Raw genomic sequence first — 27,350 nt, forward strand, 5'->3', positions numbered from 1 at the left:
ACCACATCCCGCCGCTGCGCCGCGACGGCACGCCGCTGCAGCCGCATCTGCCCACTGTGCAGCGCTAGCCCAGAAATGCACATTGTTGCCATAAGTCTACAAATAAAGTATAGTTTTTATTGAAACCAAGATTTCTCATTATATTTCCCTTAATTTGAGACTGAAAACCTATACTGAAATTAGCATTTAAGGGCTAGTCTATTAACTAGCTGTTGCTCGCAACTTTGCGTGATATGTTACTGATATAAATGCGAAAATTTGGATGGATGTCTGTTACAAGTTTGTAGCCTAAACGGTTGGACGGATCTCGATGAGAATTTGAAGAACAGATAGGCTACTTTTGTTTTTCCTAATTCTAGAAATATATAATTAACCAGCTATCGGCCGCGTGTAATAAAAAACAAATAGCCTATATTTTCTTCCAGATTATACTCTGCAACTGTACAAAATTTCATCGAAATCTGTTCAGCCGTTTCTAGTATGATTATGTAGTTTCAAATGGTCTTTTAAAATATGCTGTTTTAAATTTTAAAAAAGGCAACTGTTTTAATCATTTATTTTACCAAAGAAAACAATAAATAGATAATTTAATGATGTTTATTATTTCTCCCTTTATGTTTTAAGTGTAAACAACTAACAACGGTCTATGTTTATTTTCAAGTAATTCATTGAAGTAACACACAAGTATATAATTTAAATTTGATATTTAAAACATGATTAATTAAATTGTAACAAATCTATTAGAAACTCCTATTTATTTTAAAATATAACTATTTTTTAACATGTCAACGAGAATTATAACAAAGATGATTAGAAATAATTCATAGTTGCAATGACTTTAAGCCATGAAAAATCTGTAAAAAGCTTTTAAAATGACTTTAAACAGTGATTTGTACATTTTGTACTATGTTGGACCACTCCACTTTCGAAGGTACTAAATAAAATGCTGGAGCCACTTTCTGACCGCACGGACATTTGCAACCTGAAAATATACAAAAACCACATAAAGAAAACAATATATTTAATTTAAAAAAGTATTGTATTCTTTTAGTATTATTTTTATTAGATAATTTTTATTAGGCCCTTTGTACACAAAACTTTTAAGCTATAATAACCGTATAGCATAGCTAAATACAGAAAATGGTATCGTCGACACAAGTCCTCTGTTTCTTCATGAGTCACAGAATATTTAGATTTCCTATGCCAACTTTGGCAATAACAGCCATTGATTTTAACTGCTTGCTTTTTAACGATTAATATTAGTGACGAAAGAATAAAATGTCCACAACGTACGTAACTCTGAAATTGTATTGCGAAAGTTGCTTAGCGACTAAAGTCGCTATGACGACAGTAGGCGATGTATCGCGTTGTGTACAAAGGGCCTTATGTGTATCGCGGCGCTGTGTAGTGTACCCATGATCCAGCTGAAGCTGCCGATCTTGTTGTGGCACTTGGGGCAGTGCAGCTTGCCGTGCGGCTCGCTGCCCACGCCGCGCATCCACGACATCGGCTCCACGAACCACACCAGCCGGCAGCTGCGCTCGTCCCCGCGACACGTGATACTGCTGTCCACCATGTTGCCCTCCGTGTAACCGTCCAGCACCTGACAGTGCGTGAAGACGGGATACAAAACTATCTATCTCGGAACGAGGTACAGTGGGCTAAAATCTCGACTTACATAGACATTCAAAGCATTAGGTGAAAATGTCTATATTAGCTGAGGTTTTAGCCCACTGTACTCCATTCCTCACAAGTTTTGTGTCCGAGACCTTAGCATACAATTTATAAGAAAAAACACTAACAGAAGAATATTGAACTTTTATTTAAATAAGTAATAGCGTCTTAAATATTAAGGCCATGTTGCATTCTTTAAAAATGTTGATGCCTGTGAGATTGTAAGCGGAATTTACAAAGCTAATGGTTTAAGTTTCGTTTCAGTATTCGACTGTTAGAGGCTCTTTAGATCGATGCATCTCATTATATGTAGATCTATGGAAAACTAACACTTTGTTACTATTGCTTAAAAATCATGAACTATTTGATAGATGAATGCAACAAGATTATTATTACCTGACTGGTGCCTTCATCAGCATCCTGCATCTGCGCTGAACAGTTCGAATCGCTGGACTCTTCACTCTCCACCGTCTGGTCCATGATCTGACAGGCCAAATTCTTCAGTTTCTCTATCAGTAACTGTCCATTCTCCGCACAGTTCAACCCTGTCAGCTTACTAGGTGGTGGTCGTATACCTTTTTTCGCCAGTTCTACTTTCACTTGCTTGGGTAAATGCGGTATTATGTTGCTCTGACTGGCCACCACACGTCGACACTTCTTACACCGGTATACTATAGGGTCAGGTCGCTCTCGGACCAACCCAGGGTCAGGTTTTATAAGGTCAGCGAATAGTTGTGGAATTATTTTCACTGGAAATTAAATTCATATATTTCATTTTATTTTCTGAGTGGAAATGAGTTTCCTTTTAATTTTGATGGTCAACCATGTTGGATCAAAGCAAGTGCGAGTATTAACAGCAAGTTCTTGGCGTTTTTTAATTTAATAAGGGGGAAAACGAGCGACTCCAAGATGATTAACTGATCAACTACCTCTATGGAAATCTGTAATATGCGAGAAACTACAGGTGTGTTGCCAGTATATGAGGTAAATGTTTACTTGCTTCTTAAGAGACTAAGGACCTATCCCGCCACTGACAGGTAGAGGCTCAGATAGCTTAAAAATTATAGCACTGTAAGGAAACAAAGTCCGATATTTCCATCACATATTTTCCACATTTGATTATCTGACAATTTACAATTTGGTGGGACAGACCATAAGTCTTAGATAACTGTCTTAGTTACTGTGCCGACCCTCCATAAGGGATAAGGGCAAGTGGATGAATGATGAGGCCCTAAGTCTTACAGTTTTTACACTGAGATAAATTATCAATTATTAAGAGTATTCATAACATTTACCTTGTTTTAATTTCTGTCCTGCCATTTTCAACCTGAACTGCTTAAAGCGTGGATCATCTCTATTAATTCTATATCCCATATGTCCAAACAATTTGAGTTGCGCCACAAAACCAACATTGGGTCCGATAAACCTTCGCTTACTCTTCACAAGTGTGAAGGCATCTTCATAGCACAAGCCGTATTTCTCCATTATATATGCAATCACAACTGCGGCTGATCTTGATACACCGAAATAACTGAAAAAACGAAAATTTTAATACAAACAATTATATTGAATATTATTTTTAGATATATCGACCATATGCCAAGGTTAATAAATGCAAGCAAAAAACTATTTTAACAAAAATATAGATTTCTTATACAATTATATTGACAGTAATTGTCTAATATACTAGATCTGGAATTAACTATATCCATTATCTGTTTAAAATAACTTGTCCACTATTCAAAGCTGTATATTATGGTATTGCAAAATATTTTTTTAATGTTTGTAATACAAATGTAAATGCTCACCAATGGACTAAAACATTGCCTCCATTAGTTATGGCTTGTTTTATAAAATCATTTGTCTCTGGTAGTTGACTGATGAGATCTTCTTTGGGTACATCAGCTACTGTAAAATGGTAAATACATTTTTATTACAAGGACAATACAAAGGCGGGTGCCATTTAGTCTATTCTGAGTATCAAAATAAAATAGCCAAGAAATGGTTATCACAACAAAAAAATGCTTACTAAATATTACCAATGTTAGCAGTTTTTTCAATATTATTATTTTTTAAATTACAATATGGTTAACAAGCTAGCGACCACCTGAGTTCACCAAAAAAGTGAATCAACCACCAACATCCACAACTGTAGATATGTCGCCTTTCATTTACAGGGAAAAGAACTTATCTCCTTTTCTGTGTCCCTATAATTAAATTGATTATATGTATATAACTTACGTTTAATGAACTTAAATGTGAGATTAAGTCTGTCCAGTATAGACCTGGGCAGTGGCACCAGGTCTATAGTGAGGATGTGAGAGATCTGAAGCTTCTGTAAGGATTTCTCATCTCGAGCACAAGCCAAATTACCTATAAAGATTTGAATTTTGAACCAAATTTGAATTCAATACTGTACTGTTTAATTTTCTACAGGTATTTTTTTGTTGGCGATTAATAATTAAAAATATTATCTCGCTAAATACTTGCCCAAATAAAGGTTGTCGTCAATAAGGTCCACACTGACATCCAGGTTCTCATCTTCTACCCGGCTGTCTGTATCCGTCGCATGGATTTCCACTTCAGCTATTTGCTTAGCCATTTATTTTGACAATAAACACACGATATATGAACAAAAACTGAACATAAACAAAGATATACCAGCTCCTTACACTACACTGCTTGCTTATAAAATCTTTAAAGTATAATAGGGGCAAAATATTCAACTAAAGCAAAAAATCAATAATATTTAGTGAGTTAATATGTTTGCGATGTGACGTCTCGACGATTTTGTTTTTCTTTTGAATGTTTACAACAAAATATATTCTGCAATTGACTTTTATTGTTATACAATTATTGATTAAAGTTTTGGTTAATCGTGGTTTTGATAAAATATTTTGCCCGCGCAAATTGGCGGAAATTATTTATAATTTTGACAACTGACATTTGATTTTTTTTTTTACATCAAACGACTGTCATAAACACAGATTATATTTGTAGATAAAATAGGTGTCTCTGTAAGTGAAACTGAAATTCGTCAATTGTATATTTTCTGAAACAATTTGTAATATTATTTTTCTATCTTACATAATTTGTGCTTTACTCTTTCTATTCTACGCGTTAACGCCTGACAATTTTTTTCAGCAATATAGCATGCAGTAAATCCAACGAGTAAAACCATTTGTGATTTGCACAATTCCTTTTTTGCTTCAGATTGTCTTAATAAACATCTTTAAGGGACTCCCCAGAAGACTGTTTATCGTGTCAGGAGAAAGGTAAAGTCCGTCAAGTCAAGTTAAACCTGCAATCGTCAATTCTATTCAATTCGGGGGTATTAGGTAAAAAAAGTTATTTCACATTTACATGCTTACTCTCCAACATAAATATTTGACCTCAATAAACAATTAGTTATTGTTTTAAAATATCTTATGTTGGGAAATGAGTCGTTTAAATATTTGTTCGTTTGTTAAAAGATTTCCTCAAAACAAACATTAATGAGCGACCCTCTCACTGCTTACGGCTGGTGCAACGCGGGGCGTGTTGCGAAATATTCACGAAAGCGGAATTTGGGTTTTGCCTCGCTCAAATACCCGTCTTGAGATTGTAAAATTGCAAAGTCATCGATATAACCGTATGCTCCTAATGACATTTAAATTTTTTCCTAGAAACGAAGTATTAAGAAATACAATCCGGAATAAAGTTCATTATGAAACTTTTAGTAGCTTTTTGAACAGTAGATCATATAAGACATTATTTAAAAGGTTTCTTTCGTGTATTAAGATGCTTTCTCCAAATTACTGTGTCGTGGTGTACAAACGAAATACGAAAACAATCCGCTGAGATGGTGGCAGTTAAAACACATTCAGCATCCAGTAATTAAAATAAGGGACGCTCTACATGTAGCAGAAAAAATAGCGAGTATTCAAAGTTTTCCTCCTTTCTCTGGAAATGTTGAAACGATTTTATTTCAACATTCTAACAACCAGTTCGCGTAGCACCAACACTTAGGCCAATAGTAACCTCTAGTTGATAGCAATATCAAATTAATACTAAATTTTCCAGAGATTTATGAGGCCTTGGCACTAGGTCAAGAGACCGGGTCTGTTACATATGTATCATGTCAAAGACACGGTCAACTATATCGCAATTCGTTATTAGATAAGTGAATTCGCGAATCCGCTTTCCACACGCATATCATTTGCTAGGTGTTGGATAACGATGACTTGCAGTTAGCTATAGTGTCTTGTGTAACCGCACCCTTACGGACTAGCGTGATCTTTCGACACAAAACTTAAAAATACATTGCTTCATAACTTCAGACGTGATGAAAAATTGCAATATTCCTTTGTAACTTTGTGCTTAAATTGCTTATGGTAAATAAACAAACTACAAAAGGTAACTAGTAAAGAAATAAGATCGTTAAATATACGTGTGCTTTGTAAAATTACTTTATTCTTAATAAATAATAAAATAAAATGTTTCAAATCTCTATGGTAGATCGATAGAGGTATTTGGCATCAGAAACCAGAGCGTGCGAGCGCCTAGGGTACGGGGGGCAGGCGGTGCAGAGCGGGGGGAAGGTCTTTCTTAATCTTGCGGCGAAGAAATCGAGAACAGTGTTACATCATGTTTCACGCCACCGCACCCGCTACCAAGACAAAAATTACCCGAGAATTAAGCTAAAAACAAAAATATTGGATACTAGCTGTTGCCCGCGACATCGTCCGCGTGAATAAAAAGAAAAAAATTTAGCCTATGTTACTAATATCACAGTTTTATGGTGCGAGAATTTTTACATAAGCCAAGTAGTTTTTAAAATATTCTAATATACATAAAAATCCAAAAATACAAATCATATGATCATATTAGTAGAGACAGAATTGTTTTTATTGACTAAAATAACTTAAAACAGCTAAGTTGTAACTGATTTTGTAGACTAGAAATTATTTAGACAACTAGATAATGTTAGTTAGTTAATATTTTCTTCGAATTTATTGAGAGCAAGTGTTGACTTTAGCCAGGCCAGAGATATTTTCTTCCTGAATAGTTATTGATACCTCTTGTATTTCCGCACATTCAATGGTCACATATAAGTGTTAGTTGATAGCAAATTCCACTTTCTCGTTAATAATATTTAACTTGGATATAAGCAAGTTAAATACAAGTTACTAATTACTGTAAGTGTGGCTGTAAGATTTTAACACCATAAGTAATCTTAGGGCAAAACTTTCGCATTTTTTTAATTTGAATGAGTTTTTAGAAAACTCTTTTAACAAACTATGTAAAACCACGTAAAAACTATGTAATGTAAAACTACGTAAACTATATTTTTGCTATTAACAGAAGGTCTGAAATATTTCTGTTTTAACCCCCTTTAATGTTTGTATCCTAAAAAAAAAATACATTTTCATAGTAGACAGTTGAATTTAGTAAATAATAAGGAAGGGTATTGCTCGTTCTCATGTGAGACAAGGTCGACAAGAATTTTAGCAATTTTACTTCAACAATTATAAACAGTACTTACCGCAATTTCGCACATAAAAGTTTATGTTAAAATGCATGATTTATCTAGATTTAAAAAAGTAAGTATAAGTTACAAAATATTCTGTCTTACTAAAATTGTAAATGCGAAAGTTTAGATAGGTGGATGGATGTTTGTTAGAGTTTCCAAAACGTCACAAAGGATCTCGATGAAATTTGGCATAGATGTAGAACATAGTTTGGATGAACACATTGGCTACTCTAATTTAATTACACGGACGGAGTCGCAGGCGGCAGCGAGTTTAATTAATAATTTACTTTGAATTGTACCTTCTTTTTTAAAGGTTGTTTAATCATATATTAAGCTGGCCTTAACGTCAATTCATTTTTAAGTGAACTTGATATCTCTAAGCGTTTCGCCGTTCAGCAATATTTATACTTATCAAATAACCAAATCGCTTCGACCTTGTGGTTAAATAAATATTAGAAATGTCCAAGCAATGTTTGATAAATAATTAAAAATTAAAAGGTTTGGTCAATGTGGTATTAAAAAATTAAGGAAGTGAATATATTTTTGTTGTCATATACAAAAATGACTGCATATAAATTACATAAATTTTACAATGAACTTTAATAGTTTCCCTGTAGTAATAACTTTGTACTAATTATATGTTAAGCTCGCTACATACGCTTAGTTGTGACACAAACTGTTCAAATAGAACTGTGAATATGTAGACAAAACTAAAATTATACAGTTTAAAGTTATATTAGTACTTTGCAAAGAAGAAAAATGTCACACAATTTTTATCGTAGGTTTTTAGCGCGGAGAAACACCATCCCTCAGAGCTGTTTTTTAATGTCTTACTGCAATGAAAACTCACAAAGACCTTTACGATGATTTGTTTATTACAAGAAGGCTGGTATGTATCAATAATGCCGGCGGTGCGGAGTCGCGTGTGCTCCCAGGTTTGACACAGATAAGCTATTATGTAAGCCGAAGCGTGTGCCAGTGCATAGATAATAAATGGTTACCATGAGTTTTGTCTTACCGAGATTGTTCTAAAACATATAGACATAGCACGTAAGCATTGAGGAATTAAGTTAGTTTATTTTTTTAATTACATAAGCTTCATTCGTACGTGCGGTTTTATAACGAGCGTTAAGAAAATGTTGAAATAGAACAAATGCTCCCATGTTCGTACGGTAGCACTTTTAAAACGAGACACTTTCCATGGTCCATTTTAACATATATTATATGGCTAGGAGGATACGAGAAAAGATTAATAAGAATACAAAAATTGAAAATGAACTTCAGTCTACGATCTGAAAGTAATTAAAATTGTCCACATTTTTTCCGCATCGCATGGTAACAGCAATTAATAATAGCTTGTCGCGGTTTCGCAAGGGATTTCGCATTGTCTCATTGTGTCACTTTCTGTCGGTCGAGATAAAGCCATATTCACACGCATCGGCTCTTCCGCGTTTCTTTGCCATACATTAACTATACATGGTTAATTTACATAGAATAGAAACAAATAAAAACTGTCATATTATTGACAGCCAGCGACACACTTTTAAACAATACGTCGCCCACTTTAAAGACAATTTCACCATTTCTGTCTCAATAATTTCGATCTAAAAAAATACCTTCGACACTTCTTACCCTGGTTGAGATATTCTGTGTTATATATGCGTAAAAGCTATTTTTTATCTGAATTTTTTGGTTGTCAAACAAAAGAAGGCAAATTTCAAAATAATAGAAACAATAGAATTAGTTAATAGCTTTTAATGTTGTTTTGTATGTTATAATGAATAAATATTTCTTACAGTACAACAAAATAATCGTTACTAATTAAAGTAACTTTTACATATGTTCCTATTTCAGATCATTATAAGTCCAAATCTAGTCATAAACAATGATTTGAACGAACTATAACTTGTGGTTTAAGAAACCAAGATATCTATGTTAAAAACCTTCTCGTAATGCGATGTTACGACTTCATCTTACCTTGTACTTTGTGTTCATTACAATGCAACCTCTAAACAATTTCTATAGAATTGGAAAATGAATAATTGACCGGAAAATAGCTTTTATTATTCGTCTTAATAAACAGGAAACATAATGTGGGTCAAAGACAAGAGATGTCGCTGCAAGACGTGCGGGGCGTACTAAATGTGCGGACGAACGAAAGTTGAAGTAATTAAATTTAAAATACATACTTTCTAACAAATAAATCTTGTTTTGTAGCATTTGTGCGGGTTTACTTTAGGTAAACACTAGCTTTCGCTCGCGACTCGGTTCGCGTGGGAATGAAAAAAAAACTGAATAGCCTATATGTTCTTCCAGACTACCCTCTAAATTTATGCCAAATTTCATCGAAATCCGTTCAGCCGTTTAGGCCACAAACTCTAACAAACTTCCATCCATCCATTTTATCCATTTTATCTCAGTTATTATGAGTTAGTGAAAAGGTTCCATTGGTCTGAACAGATTTACGTCAAATGAAGAAATTACGATGAGGAAACATTTTAATCACTGGGGTTGAGGAAAACAGTTAGACATTTATGACAAAAAGTAGTTAAAGGGCGCTATTATAATTGTAGTATTCATTATTTAAGAATCGAGGTCAAGGGTATTCTGGTCTCCATATTCATTTTAATAATAAAACTTACGATATCTTAAACTTGTATGTAATTTATATCGTTGATGTCTTTTGTTTGGTGGACTAAAGTGACTTAAGATTTGACACATGGCCGCGTTTTATCCGCGATGGAAGCGACCCCCTCTGTGGAGGGAAAGTGTCGGCTCGTAACATTTGACCCCGCCACTACCTGCCGCTGTTATCTAACTGACTATAACATTATGACGTTTATACTTAATTACTGGCACAAAAAAGAACAATGAAAAAAAGAATTTATGACGAATAATAATTTAATCCAATAATAAATGACAATTCGAAAATTACCTATTACATAATCCGAAACCAACGCAACGCGGGAAAGTTATGCACCAACGAAATTTTAAATTTAAATCCGCTTATGTTATGTTTATGATACTAATCCCTTATAAGTATTATACGTGACGTGTATAACTTATCAAATATTCTACAGAAATAAAGAGAAAACTATATAAGACACTCGTATATTGTTAAATAGTTTATTAAAATATATTTTACAAATAGTTCTGCAGTCACAATAAATTTATTTTGATCGAAACCTTTGAAGCTGGAATGCCTCTACAATATTGTACAGCAACGCAAAGATCTATTTAGTAACACAATGTACTTAATGCGTAATATTTTGGAGACTGTTGTAACAACAGCAAGGTCGTGTGTATGTTGCGCCGAATAATAATCAAATAACTATAATAACATAGTCGAGGAGTTACTTAACAACAAGAGAAGTGGAGCGCGCATTCGGCTGCCCTACAAGGATGCGGCCCACCTGCCGTGCTGTGCTGGGCTGCTCTACCTTGCCCAGTGCCCGGTGCCCCATGCCCGCAGCCGACAGTGAAAGTCTACGACGTCGTAACGGCGTTATGTCAGCACGGCCAACGCCGCGCCAGTCGGGCCCGCCGTGTCGCCGCGCGCGCACCTTAACCCACGACAAATACGAACTCAATAAGTGACGAGCCATGAGTGTGTGAATTAAAAAAAATATTTTGTATTTTTTTTTTCGAAAATGTCTTTCCTTGTGATTTTATTGTGTGCCAGCTGCGTTTTGACTGCTGAATTAAATTCGAGTGCAAGCAAAGAAAATGCCCGTGAGGAGAAGCTCCGGAGTGGGCTCATCGATGCCTTCCAAAACATTAAACAGGCGTCCGCAGCGGGCGGCGTAGAGCATGATAGCCTCAACTCAGACCTCGTAGGATCTGTATCCCACAATGGAAATAAAAATCATAAAGCGCGCGAGGAAAATTTGGACGTGTTCGCGGATGAGGATGGTCTCACTTTCGCAGAGGCTTTCGGCGACGTGGAGCAGGAGAGACGAATCTCCAGCACGGAGAAGGCTCACAACGTGCAGCATATCGTGAAATCCAAACAAATGGACAAGACGACATCGAAACCCAATAAAGATGTGTTATCTAAATTAACGGAGTCGATACGAAACACATTGAACGAATCGAAGTTGCAGCTAAGCAGCCTGAGCGCGGAGACGACGAACTACACGGAGTTCATGGGGATTGAGAACATGCTGAGGATAGTGGACGCGGAGATCCTGGTGAGCCAGTGGAGCCAGCTGCAGCACGCGGTGCAGGGAGAGTGCCGGGAGGAACTACAGCAGTACGTCAACGGCTTGCTGATGAAGAAACTCTGGGCTTTGAAGAGTGAGTTATTTATTAACAAACAAGTATTTTGAATTTCAAGATTTTTTATGCGAATTTGATACAGTGGTTTAAACTTATTTTACTTATAGGTAGTTGTGTTCAATTAACATTTCTATCAAATTATTAAGTATTTTTAGCGGTGAAAAGCTCGAAGCGCAACGCAAGTGAGTCTGAAAGTTTTTCGGACCGTAGTATTAAAAATATGAGTGCTCTATGGTTTTATACTTTGAATGTGGCATGTTAGTATTTTCTACCATAAGTTTAAGTTGCGTAAAACAATAAGTAACTAAATAAATTGATCTTATTTTCAGCAAATTTTAACTTCCTTAATTACTGTGAGAATTTAACATACCTACTCTCGTTTTCTAAAGTATTTTGTCTCTTTTCTTAATAATGAACATACCGCACTTCGTTTCCGTATACAACATAGCTTAAGTTAATGAAGTCGGCCCCCATTAAGTTGCGTAACGCCAACTTGAAACTTTTCAACTGGGTCGCGTTTGTTGAATAATCGGACAATCTATTTTGCTTAGTAAACGTTTCTCTTATATTAATAACTAATTGTAATTTATTTAAAATAAATTTATCTAAATTTATTCTTGTTATGTAATAGTTTAAAAATACATAACAAGATACAACACGATGAAAATGGGAAGAAAATGTAAGCTTTAATTTCCTGAAAAAATAAAAAAACTAGATTTATACATAACTTTCTCTTGTCTTACTTTCTTGACACAATTTATTGAGATGTACTCGTAGATAAGTCTCTAGGAATAAGGAAATAAAATAGATTATACATATGTTATGACATGTATAATCACTTCCGATGGACGTCGATGTTTATTATAATCTTAAAGTTAGTTGTTCAATATTGTGTTTTATTCATAATAATAAATGTAACATAAACTTTCCGTGTGAATGACCGCTTACTAATAGTGTGTTATTTAAATTGTCGGGCAAACCGTATTATGAAGGAGATTGGTTAAGTGGAACTAGCTGTTATTCTGTCTGAGATCATATCGAGTGGTATTATAACGTAAATGTAGGACTTACAAATGAATTCAGATTTGTAGGATATCTGTAAAACCCGTACACGCTGTTTTATCTGACATTTCTATCTGAAAAATCATACTGTTCAGATTTTGCGTATGTAGCGGGCTTTAGAACACTACGTTGTGTTTTGTTTTGCTTTTATCCTCTGAGATTAAAAGTTGGATAGCACCTTCAATTAATTGTCTTATCAACCTTTTTAGGGATCTTCATTTTGTTCTGAATTTAAGCGTTGTGGAACGCTTTTGCGGTATTTACAAACCTCTACACTTAGTGTCCTTCAAGCAGCGAGCGCGGATTACGCTTTTCTAACCTTAAATTCCTTATAGATGTTTCCCCTCACAATCATAATAAACTATGTTTGCACTTTACGCGTCAAAACTCGAACGCGGCTTTGCTAATTTTATTTAACAGTTATTCTTGACAAATAGTTCAACCAAAAACATCAACAGCAGTTTTTTACACACGTTCATATGATGCTGTTTGGCCAACATTTGTCAATATATTTCAAAGTCGTAACATGTGTTAAACACAAACCATTTGTTGTGAAACCTGACTGCCTTATTTGCTTTCCGCGTCGCCTTCAATAATTAGAAAGTTATACTTGTTTTCGGACGCACTTTGTTAACGATAATCGTATGCAAAATGGCAAATAATTATGTTAATTATATAATATAACAATAAATATACAGCTTTTAAAATAGAAAATAGAATACTATTTAAAATATTAGATATTTATTTTATCTTTTATTAATTTACTTTGAATACCAAAAAGAAATTTAAATTATTGCGTAAATATAAAAGAAGTATTAAGATCGTATAAGTTCACTAATTACCATACAATACAAATAATAAAATTGTCTCGCAATCATTTGTATTGCGCATGAAATGGAATGATTGCACGCACTTTATTCGTCTCTTCAATCTTTATTTTAGCTTATCGGCATTATTTTTAAAAAATAATAGTTCAAAATCATATTTACTAATTTTTCCTTAAATTATACCTTGGACTAGCATATGTTTAATTTTAGTTTGCTTAAAAAATGATGGACGCATCTATTTCCCTGTTTACACAATCAGTAGAATTTTCCTGTCTATTCTCTGACTAACTACATGAGAAATCCTATGTTGTCTATTAGTTTGTGAATCTACGTTATTGTTTTACATTCCTTAGTATTCATAAACATTGAATTCCATTAGCATTAGTGCACTGAGATGTCCCAATTGTCAGTACACCCATGCAGACTTACGCCATGACGACCTTGAAGTACTCGTACAATTTCTACTAACATTTCGTCAACGTCCCAATGTCCATCTTCGTCCGCAACAGGTGAGGTTTGAGGTTATATAACGCTTCGCGCATGTGCTGCCATCTAGACCAAACTATCAGATCGTTGCCAACCAACTGCATTTGCCTAATTCATATTCAAACGATAAATTAATAATATCTGTTTAAAATCTCAATTTCTATTCAAGTTATATAAATTGCGATATAATAATTTACTTGTTTAAATAAAACGAAATGGTTATTAAATAATTATGGATTGCCTGTGAGATTTAACTAACATTTAAAAATAATTCTTCAAATTATAAATAATTTTACTTTCAATAATATCTGAGAGTATAACTCAAAATCCAATTCACAAGAATTGAGTGGCACATGGATTTACGTAAAATAGCAAACCATTTTACAATAGGTAGTAATGCAATCGGACGATTTCTCTAATGCTTGATTATGAGTCCTTACTTCCTAACTCTGTTGATATCTCGCTTATCTAAGACGTTCTCTTTCATTTCCGGCCGCCCGTCCATTTCCCACGTAATCTGAAAGCCGTATTAAATTGCCACTTTATTGTTACAATCTGTCATATTGTAACATTATAGAGACCGGTGATATTTCCTAGTAAATTGAATAAGTGAATTTACTAGTATGCAATACAATTTATGACACAAACTTTGCATTATTTTTACGTATAACCGAATGGTTATGTGACATTTGACATTTAGCGCGCGCATTTTGCAAACCACAGACAAGCTATAGAGAGAGGTGTCAAGTGCGAGCTGTTTTAAACGTTTATCAAAAAGGAATGGCCGTTAACGTAACATGAGACGATATAGCTCGACGAAAATATAAAAGAGAAAGTACCAAAACACTCATGGATGTTGCTAAATGATATAATTCTGCACGGTCTTGCCAACGGTCACGTCACGATCATATGTTCTTGTGAAGTAAAGTATTTTACGAAAGTTAAATTATCTCTTATTCAAGGAAAGTGAACGAATTACTTATTTACTCAGTTTAAAACCGTTGTCCACTGTTTTGGTTATAAAAAAGTATTCATTTAAAACAGTCTCTTAGTTGCGAAGTCTATTTGGTATTTGTTGATAAGTCTCAAGTTTTTAACTCAAACTTCATTCACCTCACGTCAACAGCCTCATTGCATGCGTGATGAAAGTGGAGAGTAAATACAAGGATAAGTCAGTCCGTTGAACTCACCGAATCACAATTATTAACCGAGAAACAAATAGCTCTAATTACACTATTTTAAGGTGCATGCTTAGAGCCTAAAGGGTCCCACCACTGGCTGATAGAAGCTTGGATAGCTTACAAATGACGACACTTTCAGAAAAGGGGACGAAATCCGATATTTCGATGGTTATCAGACAATTTACAATTTGGTGGGACAGGCCCTAAGTTTCTATATATTCATATACTTAAATAACCATAGATTATAACTTGATAGTTTGTAGATGTCTTCGATATATTTTTTTAATGAAGCTGCCAGTAAAATTTCATATAAAAGTTACAAATCACATAGGTACCGTTAATTCAAACCATCATAATAGGCAAGGATAATATAAATTTTATATATTATGCTGTAAGTTAAGTAATATCCGCGTTCATTTTAAGACATTAAAAAAACTCAAATATTTCATTCATGCCCCATGTTACGCTCACTGTTTGCTAATCCCACGATCATCCTTTTATTTATTTAACAAATTATATGACCTTTACATTATTATTTACAAAGAATATATAACGCAAGTAGATATTTCCTATACATTACATGTATTGTTTGGTCAATATATTTGCGAACGCCGACGCGTGCGTGCGTCGTATCGAGCAATATGTGAGCCCAAAATGTATAAGCGTTTATTTAAAGGATATTCATAGAATGTTCACGACGCCTAATATTTATTTTATTTTTTAGAAACCATAAAAGATTCTATCTGGAATATAAGCCAATCTTTTGCCTCAACATGGCTCGCTATAACCTTTAATTTTCAGCTCCCAATCCGATTCTGAGAAACACAAATACATATTTTTTAAAAATTGTGAATTAAAAAAAAGCACAGAATAATACATTTGTAGTTAGTTAAATGTTTTGTAGATACAACTGCGCTTAACAAATCAAGTATAGACACGTCAAAAAAGCTGTCACACTGGAACTTTAGGAGTGGTAAGGCCTAGGGCAGGGCTATGCCTTATGCCATAGCCCTACGCAATGCGCACGCGCAGTATGCGGGAAAACTAGACGCATTTTACTCGCCATATCTGTCCGATGTTTCGCTACGCCGACAAGTTTCACAAGCCAAATCATGTTAAACTCGTGCCTACCGTATAAAGCAACATAAGTAATCATTACATTATCTAAACCTCTTTCATATTGAAAAAAAAAACATTTTTACGGAAAATGATCTAAACCTCTTTCATACTGAAAAAAAAAAATTTTTACGGAGAATGATGTTGGGTTTATCTTTGGACTAACCTCTTTAATTAGATAGAGACAGAGATACGGATAATTTAAGCTAAGCCTGAGGTAGACCTTTTCTGTAATTTAAGCTTAGCTCCCTTAGCATTTACTTAACAACTCTAAGTGCTCCCTGAACATCTTAAGCGATAGCACCTGTAGACAACAGCAATGCACTTGACATTTTCCTTGAGTTGAATTGATTATTCCATAGATAATTATTGCTTCCGACGAAGCGTACAATTGCGTTAATTACCAACGCCGTTGTTTATGTAGGGCTGTCGATAGTTTTATTGTTTTGAACAATAGGTAAAATATTAAAATATTCGATTATGGGTTTTTAAAGCCAACTAGCAAACTTACTGTGTCCGTAGTAACTGACCTTCTGTTAATATGTCAATAATGGCCAAGAATAACAATAAGAATTATTGTAGTTTTTTAACAATTATTTTCAATTGTCCCACATACAGTGAGCTTCGCATAATCAAATGTTTCGACGCTCTAACCATAAAGTTCTTCTTACTATCTTTAATGTAAATAATACTTTTATTTATATTTTTTAATGTAGACAGCCCTTGAATTGAAAGTCGTTGGTATGTGCGTGGGAACGTATTGTCTAAATTATTTAATAATTGTGTATGCTTACATACTGCATCATGCAATATCGCATTAGGGTCAAATACAGATTCGGTTAAAAAAACTCATTATTCTATGATATCCTGGTACTCGGGCAACTCGATAACTACATTTGTAGCTTACTTACCTACGTACATCTTACTAATGTTACAAATGCGAAGTTGTAGATGGACAGATGAATGGTTGTTTGCTGGATGTAGGCTTGTTTTTTGTTTATTTTTTAATTTCACGTGGATGGAGTCGCTGGCAAAAGTACTTAATAAAAAGTTATATCAAATAGTTGTGAATATGATATGCAAATCAGTTGTTATGCTACCTCGTGCTATCGTCACCATCACCGAAGGTAACAGCGTGACAATATTCCATTGAGAAAGTGTTGACCATCATTACAAGGTTCATTTGTTTTTCCTTAGTAATAAATTGTTTGTTATTAATCTATACGTAATAATCAGTTGATTTTTTATTTGTTTTGTGAGATACATCTCGTTTATTAAAGAAAGTATTTTTGTTAATAAAGTCATCTAGAAACGACTATGCATGTTTCCATTGCGTTTTACGATCTGATGAAGATAGAGATAATGTTAAAGACGTATACAACGACGTCCAAAAGATAACCTCAAAAGCAAATGATAACTATAAACTATTGACAAAACTGGGAAAATGTCTTGGTTAGAGTATATATTTGTATCTAACAACATGTACATAAACTGTTATATTGCAGTGTATGTCATTATTTTGCGTAATTGGTGTACACGAGAGCTGGGGCACGAGACACGTCTTACGTAAATGTTGATGACCAAAACCGCCGGTGGCGCTGCTGAGCTTGCATCATTGTTGTGAGGAAAAACATTTAGATAGAAAAATCACCAGGTCACTTCCCAATCACATGATGACTCAAAATTGTTAAAGAAATATGAAATCTTGTTCCGATGTACAATATTTTTTTCTTCGTATCAGCGGAAAATAATATGTAAGGGGTAATACTGATTTGTTATATTATAATAAAAAAGACACGATTGAAGTCATGGCTGTCGTAAGGTAAGGGCAGGGGGGCAGCTGTCCCCATAGAGATGTCAAAATGTGAAACAAAAAAATTCAGAATGCTAAAGTTCTTTCAATCCATAGAGATTCGAGTACATAACTCAAAAATCTCTTGTCTGTTTACTCAAGCATTCTTTTTGGAATAAAAAAATTACTGCCGGACCCCTTGAATAGTACATACTTAAATAATTTTGAACACTTAACATTGAAAAGGCATTGTCATCAGTTCACACCGCCTACGCCAATCGCCAATTCACACATCGAGTTCATTCACAGTTTGTTTGATTTATAACAAAATGAATTAACAAAACACGATACAGTACGACCGTAAAATAAAAAACATCTAAGTCGTCGTTGTAGAAAATTTTTAACTTTACTATTACTTTGACTACTAAAACTTGCGAGTTCACCATTTACAACAAACGTGACCTTCAGTTAAAAAAAAAAAACATTTTATTTTCATGTTCTTTAAACTACAAAGTAAACAAGAAAGCTGAATGAACCAGGTCATCGAGAGAGACAGCTAATTCACAGTTCGATGAGTATGATAGAAACGGCAGATGTATTGCGTAAGGTAGTCAGTTCGAATCCCGCGAACATAAAACATAAGCAGGAAATTATTTGCATTGCGAAATATCGCGCAGTCATTAATAGCAAACGGTTTTATATTTGCGAATTCCATTAGCACTTCAAATATTGTCTGTAGTTATTATTTAATCAAACTTGAATAATAATAGATAGTTGCCTAGCTAGGTTAACAACTTAATTTAATAAGAATTGCCTCGATAAATCGTATTAAACCCCGACAAATACACTCAATTCCAACTGTTATGTATCGTCTGTAGCGGGCTTTAGTCTTTGCTGCGAAACACATCTTTGTCTATGGTATTTACGCTTATTAGACATATTTGATTTTAAAAAACGATAAAATACCTACTCAGAGCCTTGTTATATTTTTAAGTATAACGAAACTATTTTCTACATAAATTCACAAGGCAACAAATAATGTTGAAAGAAATGTAATTCAAACTTCGGGAGTAAGAATGTTAAATCGGTGCTAATAAGCCTTTGTAAGGTATGCACAGCAATATAACCCATATGTCTAGTGATTAAGGGACGGTTTTCGTAAATCATGATATAAGGGGCAGAAACAAGGAGTATCGGACCGTAGACACCATATCGCTTTCACGCATCATAGAGTATTAAAGGTTAACATATAGACAGATAGTGAAGTTAATATAAATTAAATACTATATTTTTGAACAGTAAGCTCTTAAGATATTATTTGAAAGTTAATTTAAATTCAAATACGTCTATTAATCTGAATTAAGGTGAAGGTTATTTTAAAATCAGAACATTTTTCAAACTAGTACATAGTCAAGTAATTTGTTCTAGAACTATTAAATGACCCGCCCCTGTTTAACCTTTCTTATTTAGAGTGCAACTGTAATGGAGGTCAGGTTCCTGAACAGATTTCTGTAGCGAAAATATTGATAGAGATTGGCTTATCTTCTGGTTAATTAAATCACCCAAAGATGTTCAATAATCACTCACATAAAATTTAATTAATTAAAATGCAATGAACTTATCTATGACATTAAAAATACTATGGGAACAAAGATAGGCTACGGTTAATGTCCCTATTATCAACTGGTCAACATTCCTTGATAATTCTGATGGTCCAAAAGCGAGTCAATAGAAAAGAATGTGAACCGTCATTTGGTTTTTTTATAGAAACCGGTTCGGTCATCGATCCTGTCCCACAAACCCTTTGCGTCGGTTTCCTCATTTTTTTGATGTAACAGAAGCCGGTCATTTAGTTCATTCTCACACTGCTTAAATTACTTGATTGAAAGATGTTTTGTATGGATGTTTAGACATTAGAACAGACACTTAGTCTAGTCAACTAGAACTCATCAACTTCCTCCTTATCCTATTCCCGTACGGTCAGCGAAACAGGTTTTTGTCCTCCACATAAATCTATCATACGTCATCTCAGTCTTCACTCCCTTCGTGATCATGTCAGCTTTCACGCAATCCATACATCTCTTACTAGTTCGATTCTACCTCACTACGTTTTGTATTACGAGAAGCTGATATGGTTCGTAGACTTTTAAGCAGCGTTTTATATAAAACTGACTTGAACTTATATTCGAACCTTCATCATTTTATGTACGAGTAACCCATTCACTACTGACATCAAGTAGAATGTTAATGGTGAACATATGACACGGGGGCTGCGACGTCACGCGCAGTGAAAGTGCGCCCCAGTACTCTTGCACAACTCACCACACGGCTGTCTACGTTATGGGGTCTAAGTTATAAGATATCACCGGCAGAATAAATAACAGAACGGGTCATATAATGTTAAAATATCAGCGCCGCTGCAATACTACCCGCTACAGTTCCAATTGGAGATAAAATCCAATAATTTAACACAGTACAGACATCTCTCATTGCTATTTATTTTATTTTATTATGTCTTCAAATAAATAAACATAATTCCTCGCTTGTACCTTGCACTATACATTAAAGTAAACAGTGGTCTTCCGTAACAGCCGGCGCGTATCGAGCACTGCACGGTGCGTGCCCACTGCCCACTGTCCACTGCCCATCGCCCCACGACGTGACCGCGCTATGCCTCAGTGAAACTTATACTAATTACTTAAATGTTTAAATATGAAATTTATTATGTTATTTGAAAATGAAAACTGATGCATTGATTTATCAGGGTGATCGAATCTTTTATCTGCTATGAAAATATGTCTATTTGCAAAAGTGAATTTTTCATCGAATACGACTGAATTTTTTTTAAAAAACAAGCTACTAAATATATTACGTTAATGTAAAAAGTCAAAGCACTATCAGAAGAAATATTGGCAAATATTTTTATAATTTGATATCCATGAGCTAGGCCATTTTAATGAAGTTTCGAAAAAAAAGTTAATGCATATTTCTAACATAAATAATATTTTGGTCACGACCAACGAAAATGAAAAATAAGATAACGCATTGAAATCCACAAAATTAGTTTTTTACGTATTTTTCTTAGATCAGTTAGACTATGACTGAAAGCTTTTTCAAACACATTTTTTTCATAAATTACAGGAATGCGGATATCATTACCTTAAAACCACACGTAACAAAAACCCTGAAACAAATAGATAAATATTGTGAGTTCTATATGACTTCTCAAATATCGTTGACTCGTTTCCGTATTTTTGATTATAAAAACTGCAAATCATCCAAATAAAATTGAATTAAGTAGTTGTCTATGGTGTGCAAATTATTCGAAATGTCGTGAGTAAATAATTTTCAAAAGATATGACAATTTTTGTGTAAAAAAAATTTTTAGATAGATTTTCGTTGCCTTACGCGGCAAATGGAAAAGTTACATAATGAAGGATTGCCTCCCTCCTCCTTGCGTCATTTAGATTTGACATCGTTGACGCGTTGCGTCAGCGGACGTCACTAATGACACATTTGTCACTTGCTGTACAAAAAGGTCAATCATAGTGCCGTTATATGCAAGTAACGGTGACAAACATTTACCAAACCATCTGATGAAACTTTGATTTTTGTTGACTATCTACCTTTTCAACCCTGTGAATGCTGGGCATAGGCCTAAAATTTCGTCTCGTGTTTATTGTTTTTTTCGTATTCTTCGGCAATAAAAACTGACTGTTACAATTGTCTTTGTAAATCGCTAGGAGGATATTCAAATTAAAACACGAATTAGAATAAACGTTTCTGTCTCTAGCTTGTTTATCGCAAATTATGAAACAGTGTCATGTACTGAGTTGCATAGTATTACAACAACATAAGGTCTATTTGCAAATCGACTGACCTGGCCTCAGCTCACGGGGAATATAAACGACCATTGATGGGGTATAATATAGTTTAGAAATAAAACTACATACAAACTGGTTAAGCGTTCACAATAACTGTCACCAATTGAGTAGTGCCTATTTTAAGCAATTTTTGAGCAGCAATGTACGAAGTTCTACATTAACCTGACTAGAAATACAAAATCCTTTGCTATGTTGCAGTTAATTATGGAACTAAATTGTGCACATTAGAAAGTGATGTAATAAAGCGCCTCCAGGCTAGGATTTTTATATCCATAGCTAGACTATTCATACGTTTATTCGTGCTGCGATGTCAGAGGGGACAACGTTCTGAGTTGCGACACACGAGGCCCGCCTCTCGGGAGATTGCCGCATTCGTTTCGATTGCGGATGCACCGCGTGTTGCAAATCTGTAATGAGGGGCCTGAGTGCATCTAAATATTAAATGATGTGTTCAATGTTTTGAATTTGCACATCTGGTACATCTGTGAAGTTTTTAAATCTATGGTTAACTATATGCATTTGTTTTTTTAATGAACGGACACTCGTTAAACTGGCACAATAGAAAAAAAGTATTGTATATTTTTAAAACACGTTACCAACTTATAGGTTATGTTTATTTACATTAATTCTTGTAAACAACGTATAATTTGCAAATCAAGCGAGAACACATCATTATGTGTCGTGTCGTGTGTCACAGAGTATATGTTCATCGTACTAGATCGCTATGATTATGGCAGTACGGAAGCAATTTCGCCACAAGCACAGGAAGGCTGTGTCTTCCGTATGCTTCGGAACAACGCTCTCAATTGTCACTCGCCTTGAACCTTAAAGATTAATTACACAGACTTAAAATAGCTCTTCTTAATCTCAACATGGCCACGACCTTTCGTGTTACTTTTAATTTTTAAAAGCTTTAAGATTATAACTCTATCTTAATTGCTACATTAATATGTCTACGAAGTAATTATACATTTCAGAAATTGCAATATGCTGAATATTCTGATGTTGATGATTTTTCACTTAAAATATTTTTTCAATAAATTGAAGGGACGTGAATATGTTTTTAACAAGTATTTTGATAATGGAAAAATAGTTATTTTAAATCAATCAACAAGAATGTCATTGAAGTAATTATTATGAAGTTGATTCATTTTGAATGGACAATACTACCACCCTGGTGCCACCAATTTTGTTGAACCTTGTCCTCAAAATTACTGGTTAAATGCCAAATTGACATCGGAAGGTTTATTTCCTAAATGACGAGATTAAACGATTTCACCTCGCAGCGCCTGAAACGAAAAACTCGTAAATTATAGACCACAGTCATTGCTTGTCGTTGCAAGGTTCGAAAAATGTAAGAACGTTGAGTTTAAAATATTATATGCATACACTACTGCAAGTATAACCAGTTGTATTTATAACATGACAAAATTGGTGTAAAGAGATATTTATCTTAATTTTTTCGTATTGGTCAGTCAATGTCGACCACTAGATGGCGCTAAAGTATTAGGCGCAGGATTTGTATAATAATTACATTGTTTAAAACAAATAAAAATGTCGTTGAATCAAAATAGTAATATGAATAAGAAAAACATTTGTATATTTAATTTTTACATAAGTTATGATTTTATCAAAAAAAAACTGGCCATCGACAATCCATAAAATTAAAAAGATAATAAAAACGAAAATTTAGGCGCGAAACGTAAAGTGCAAGATGTGATACGAAGAAAGAAATAACGTAATTGTATGGTCTTGTCATTAATTGTAAATGTTGTGTGTAAGAATAAATAAAGAAATTATGAAAACGAGATAGTAATATTTTACATTTTGAACACTCCATATATGTATATTTATTCCCATGTATGTGTCTTACGTACTATTTCGTCGCGTTTAAAATTTGTCTAATATTCTTGTTTAATATACTTTGTGTTTTATTATATACCCACTCCTATATCAAAGTATTTAACATTTGCTTATTATTTATAGTGGAGGACGCTAGCGGACGATACACGTCGATGTTCTACTGGGGCAACAATTACTGGACTGGCTCCGCAGAACTCTGCCAGGTACTCAACGAGCAGCACGACACCAGCCCCGCTAAGACTTACAACAGTAAGTACTAATATTTTAAAAAAGAAAACAAACGTATGTCTAGAAGAGTCAAGTAATGCATACAACGGTTGTTAAACTTTTCACACAAATATTTAGTCAGCAATTATAAAAGGTACTGCTAAGGTCTCGTTAATTATGCACACAATATGCTAATTTAGTTTATGTAAACGGAAGAGGTAAAATAAACCATTTATTAAGGGTTTATTACATAAAAATACTCTAATCTCTATAGATCTTTATAATAGGTCACTGAACCCCTTCTCTTTTTATATGCAGTGCGAGTAAACACAAATCTCGGTCAGCGATTGTTTTAATGGCCGTTATCCGTAGTTACCGTTGTAAGGCAACCCAATTTACTGCCCGTCACTTCTCAAGGCGCGGCTAAGGACAAACTGCTCAATTGCCCTGTGATGCAGTGGCTTTAACTCTATCCAATTATAATTTATAGCTTTATGTAGATATTCATAAGGCATAAACTTTACTAAGTCTCATATCAACGCATATAGTATTTATGCTAAAAGTAGGCAAACCATGTGAACTCACCGCATATTAAGCAACGGCATATAATAAATATCAGCTAAATTTGAAAACAATTATTAAGTATATGGAAAAGTAAAGAAGTAGACAAAAACAAGGGAGAAATAAGTAGGCATACCGTCCATAAACCTTCCTAATCGAAATACAAATTCATCGCACATTCAGGATGTTTTTATGAAAGACTGAGATGCAGGGTAATTCTTTAGACAGCAGTATAGGTTCTGCCAATTAACACAAATGTGAATTCCATTTCTGTAGGTTGTAATAAAGAGTTGGTGGTTAAGACAAATATGTGCTGTGACCTCGCATATTGCGTACATCGTTATCTAACCGCTGAGCAGAATTCGGTCAGATCCGCACTAGAGAAATGAACACGTTCGCCTCGATGTGTTTATATTCTCTGACTCACGCTTATTAAGTAATGTTATGATAGGTTTTTCATATTATGAAACATCGATAAATATTACATCGATATTTATAAACAAGGCCATATTACCAACTCTGCAGGAACTTTGGCTAAAATCCATCGGAAATAGTATTTCCACTTTCTTTTTAAGGTTTTTTGCATATGAATGTATTCTGCAGAACTATATTATAAGATGGGTTAAAGTTTTAATTGCTTCATGGAGTATTTATACTTGTGTTGTAGAGAGCGATGGATCCATCCTAGCTGAATGGCGTGATGACGTGTCGATGTCGGGCTCCGGGCCGCCCTTCGCCACCGCATTCTACAACGCGCGCCTTCTCGTCACCACAGACCAGCACCAACTAGTTAAAACTGTAAGCTACTTCAACTTTAGCATGTAAAAGCAAATAAACAAGCAAGGAGACAGGAATATCTAACTAGGTTTTCACTCCTAGTGGACGATAATTACAAACATTTTTTGTTGATTGTACAGTCACGGAAATACGCGGTCTTCCGTTTTCAGGAAAAATTGCCTTGTTCATTGCAACACGACAAACTTCGCCTCTTTTTACACATAAATAATTACATAGCAGTGAATGCAGAGTGCAAGCAAAGGGATATTAATAAAAAAAACTAGCCGTGTTTCACCAAACGACTTTTTTAGGTACATTTATAAACTGCTTTGTATTGATTTTTGTTCCGCATCTCGTTTCAAAATGTTTAAACGATTGTGCACCGCAAATTTCTCCGCATGTAAAGCGGTAGATAGAGTAAGTGTGAAAGAATGTAATGAATTGGTAATACTGTTTTGCAGTTGGGATATTGCGAGCAGTCATAAAGAATGGAATGTAACTAGTTCTACGCTGTGTTTTTTATTTAGGTACTTTAATTAGGTATCGTTTATTCCAGCGTCGTACCCTCCACCTAGGTCTCTGCCTGCCGTACTCGTGTTCGCGCGCGCAGGTGGGCGCGCTGCTGGGCGCGGTGCGCTCGCCGGCGCTGCGCCACGCCGTGCTGGCGGTGCGCTCGCCGCAGCACGGCGGGTACACCTACATGGCTGACCCTACCTTCCAAGTTTTACTGTAAGTATGTGCTGATACTACTGCTGCTGTCGGGGAGTGTCTGTTTATTAGGGATCAACGTAAAAACTTTACCGCGCTATCATCACCTCTACCTTATTCTTCTCCCGTAGGCGCACCGGGTTTTCGTCTTTGAATAAGTCTAACATACGTCATCTCAGTCACTTCTATCTTGATCATGTCACCTTCCAAACCACCCATCTCTTTCTATGTCTACTTTTAATGGTGTCCTACATTCATAACTAACGTCTTTGTTACATGCAATTCATCGTTTGAAGACCGTGCTGAGTACTAACAGGTCATAATTGCAAATTTTATCCTAGATAATGATAATTGGAAGCAAATAACGTAACATAAAGTTATCTGTAACGTTGCAACGCACTGACGAAATGCGTAAATATTCAGGCCATCAAATCTCAACGGCCACAGCACTCGCCCGGACTCTAATATGATTTACGATTAAATTGCATGTTATGAAATATGTTTTATTAAGAATAATGACGATGTGTGCAATACATCGCGTGTTAGTAATTGATGCAACATGTAGACTAATTTAGTAATTACTGTACTATTATTTAGACGCTTCTAACAAATATATTCTCGACATCAGACAACAAGACTTAAAGTACTAACATTCGTCATTTACGCAATCTTTTCCTATTTACTCCATTTCTCTACATCTAGACTTTGTAACCCAAGTTAATACGACTATTTTTTTTATAAGTTTAAAAATAAACAAGCCACCTGAATCCGTCAAAATGGCAAAGCAAATAGTTCCCTCAGACATCTGTAATTATAGATGCATTGCTTACTTTTAATTGACGGAGGAGGAGACGTATATAATGAGAGTATTTCCCCTTATGCGTCTCCTCTACCGTCATATCCACTTTCTTTTCCTATCCTTTCCTTATAAGTTATTGGTGGAAAGATAATGGAAGTAAAATTAGGTCTCTGTATACACACTCATAGGAAGGAACGCGGAATTGCTCTCACTTGACGCTTGGCTTCTGTGTGGTCGTGGTATTGTAGCGACCATACTGTGCGCAGATGTTAAAGCGGGCTCTGCTATTGTTATCAGCTATTAGCAGTGGTAGTGCCCGCTTTAACATCTTAGCACTGCAGGGCCGGCACGCCCCCAGTAATACCACGACCACACAGAAGGCAGGCGTGAATTGGAAATAATTCTGTGTTTCGTCTGATGAGTGTGGTGCCGGAGGCCTAATTTAAGTCTCTTTCTCTTTACCACCCTTTTCTTATAAGGAGAGGTTGGGAAGAGGAAATGGATTTGACAGTGGAGGAGATGCATAGGAAGGGGAAATATCCTCTTTATGTGCGTCTCCTCCTCCGTCGGATAAGGGTAGGCAACGTATCTGCAATTGCGGATGTCTATGGGTAGCGGTCACT

At 34.9% G+C, this 27,350-nt stretch overlaps 3 protein-coding genes across 3 annotated transcripts in view; 2 read left to right on the forward strand and 1 right to left on the reverse strand.

Annotated features, from left to right (window-relative positions):
* LOC106107749 (zinc finger protein 649-like) overlaps positions 1 to 479 on the forward strand; it is a 3,172-nt gene extending 2,693 nt beyond the window's left edge. Inside the window, exon 6 of the mRNA XM_013288749.1 lies at positions 426 to 479. Coding sequence (XP_013144203.1) covers positions 426 to 479 — 54 coding nt within the window. The remainder of the gene's footprint in view (positions 1 to 425) is intronic.
* A 278-nt stretch (positions 480 to 757) lies between these two features.
* LOC106107873 (dual specificity protein phosphatase 12-like) lies at positions 758 to 4,605 on the reverse strand. Its single transcript, XM_013288881.1, has 7 exons — positions 4,165 to 4,605; positions 3,916 to 4,047; positions 3,483 to 3,582; positions 2,970 to 3,205; positions 2,071 to 2,423; positions 1,414 to 1,603; positions 758 to 982 (listed from the first exon to the last, which is right to left on the reverse strand). Exons 1-7 carry the CDS (start codon positions 4,274 to 4,276, stop codon positions 879 to 881), a joined length of 1,227 nt encoding a protein of 408 aa, XP_013144335.1. The 5' UTR covers positions 4,277 to 4,605; the 3' UTR covers positions 758 to 878.
* Positions 4,606 to 10,655: 6,050 nt separating this feature from the next.
* Positions 10,656 to 27,350, forward strand: part of LOC106107750 (nose resistant to fluoxetine protein 6-like) — a 23,251-nt gene continuing 6,556 nt past the window's right edge. Inside the window, 4 exon segments of the mRNA XM_013288750.1 lie at positions 10,656 to 11,482; positions 23,799 to 23,924; positions 25,111 to 25,241; positions 25,777 to 25,953. Coding sequence (XP_013144204.1) covers positions 10,837 to 11,482; positions 23,799 to 23,924; positions 25,111 to 25,241; positions 25,777 to 25,953 — 1,080 coding nt within the window. The 5' untranslated portion in view covers positions 10,656 to 10,836.

This window comes from Papilio polytes, unplaced genomic scaffold (genome assembly GCF_000836215.1).
Source record: "Papilio polytes unplaced genomic scaffold, Ppol_1.0 DF821845.1, whole genome shotgun sequence".
In the NCBI taxonomy this organism is placed as follows: Eukaryota; Metazoa; Arthropoda; class Insecta; order Lepidoptera; family Papilionidae; genus Papilio; species Papilio polytes.

Bases quoted from the DNA above. Each gene is read 5' to 3' on its own strand.
- LOC106107873 (XM_013288881.1), bottom strand. From the start codon at position 4,276: ATGGCTAAGCAAATAGCTGAAGTGGAAATCCATGCGACGGATACAGAC. The intron at 4,048-4,164 runs GCAAGTATTTAG...AAATCTTTATAG, and splicing joins TGACGACAACCTTTATTTGG to GTAATTTGGCTTGTGCTCGA. The intron at 3,206-3,482 runs GTGAGCATTTAC...TCGTTTTTTCAG, and splicing joins GGCAATGTTTTAGTCCATTG to TTATTTCGGTGTATCAAGAT.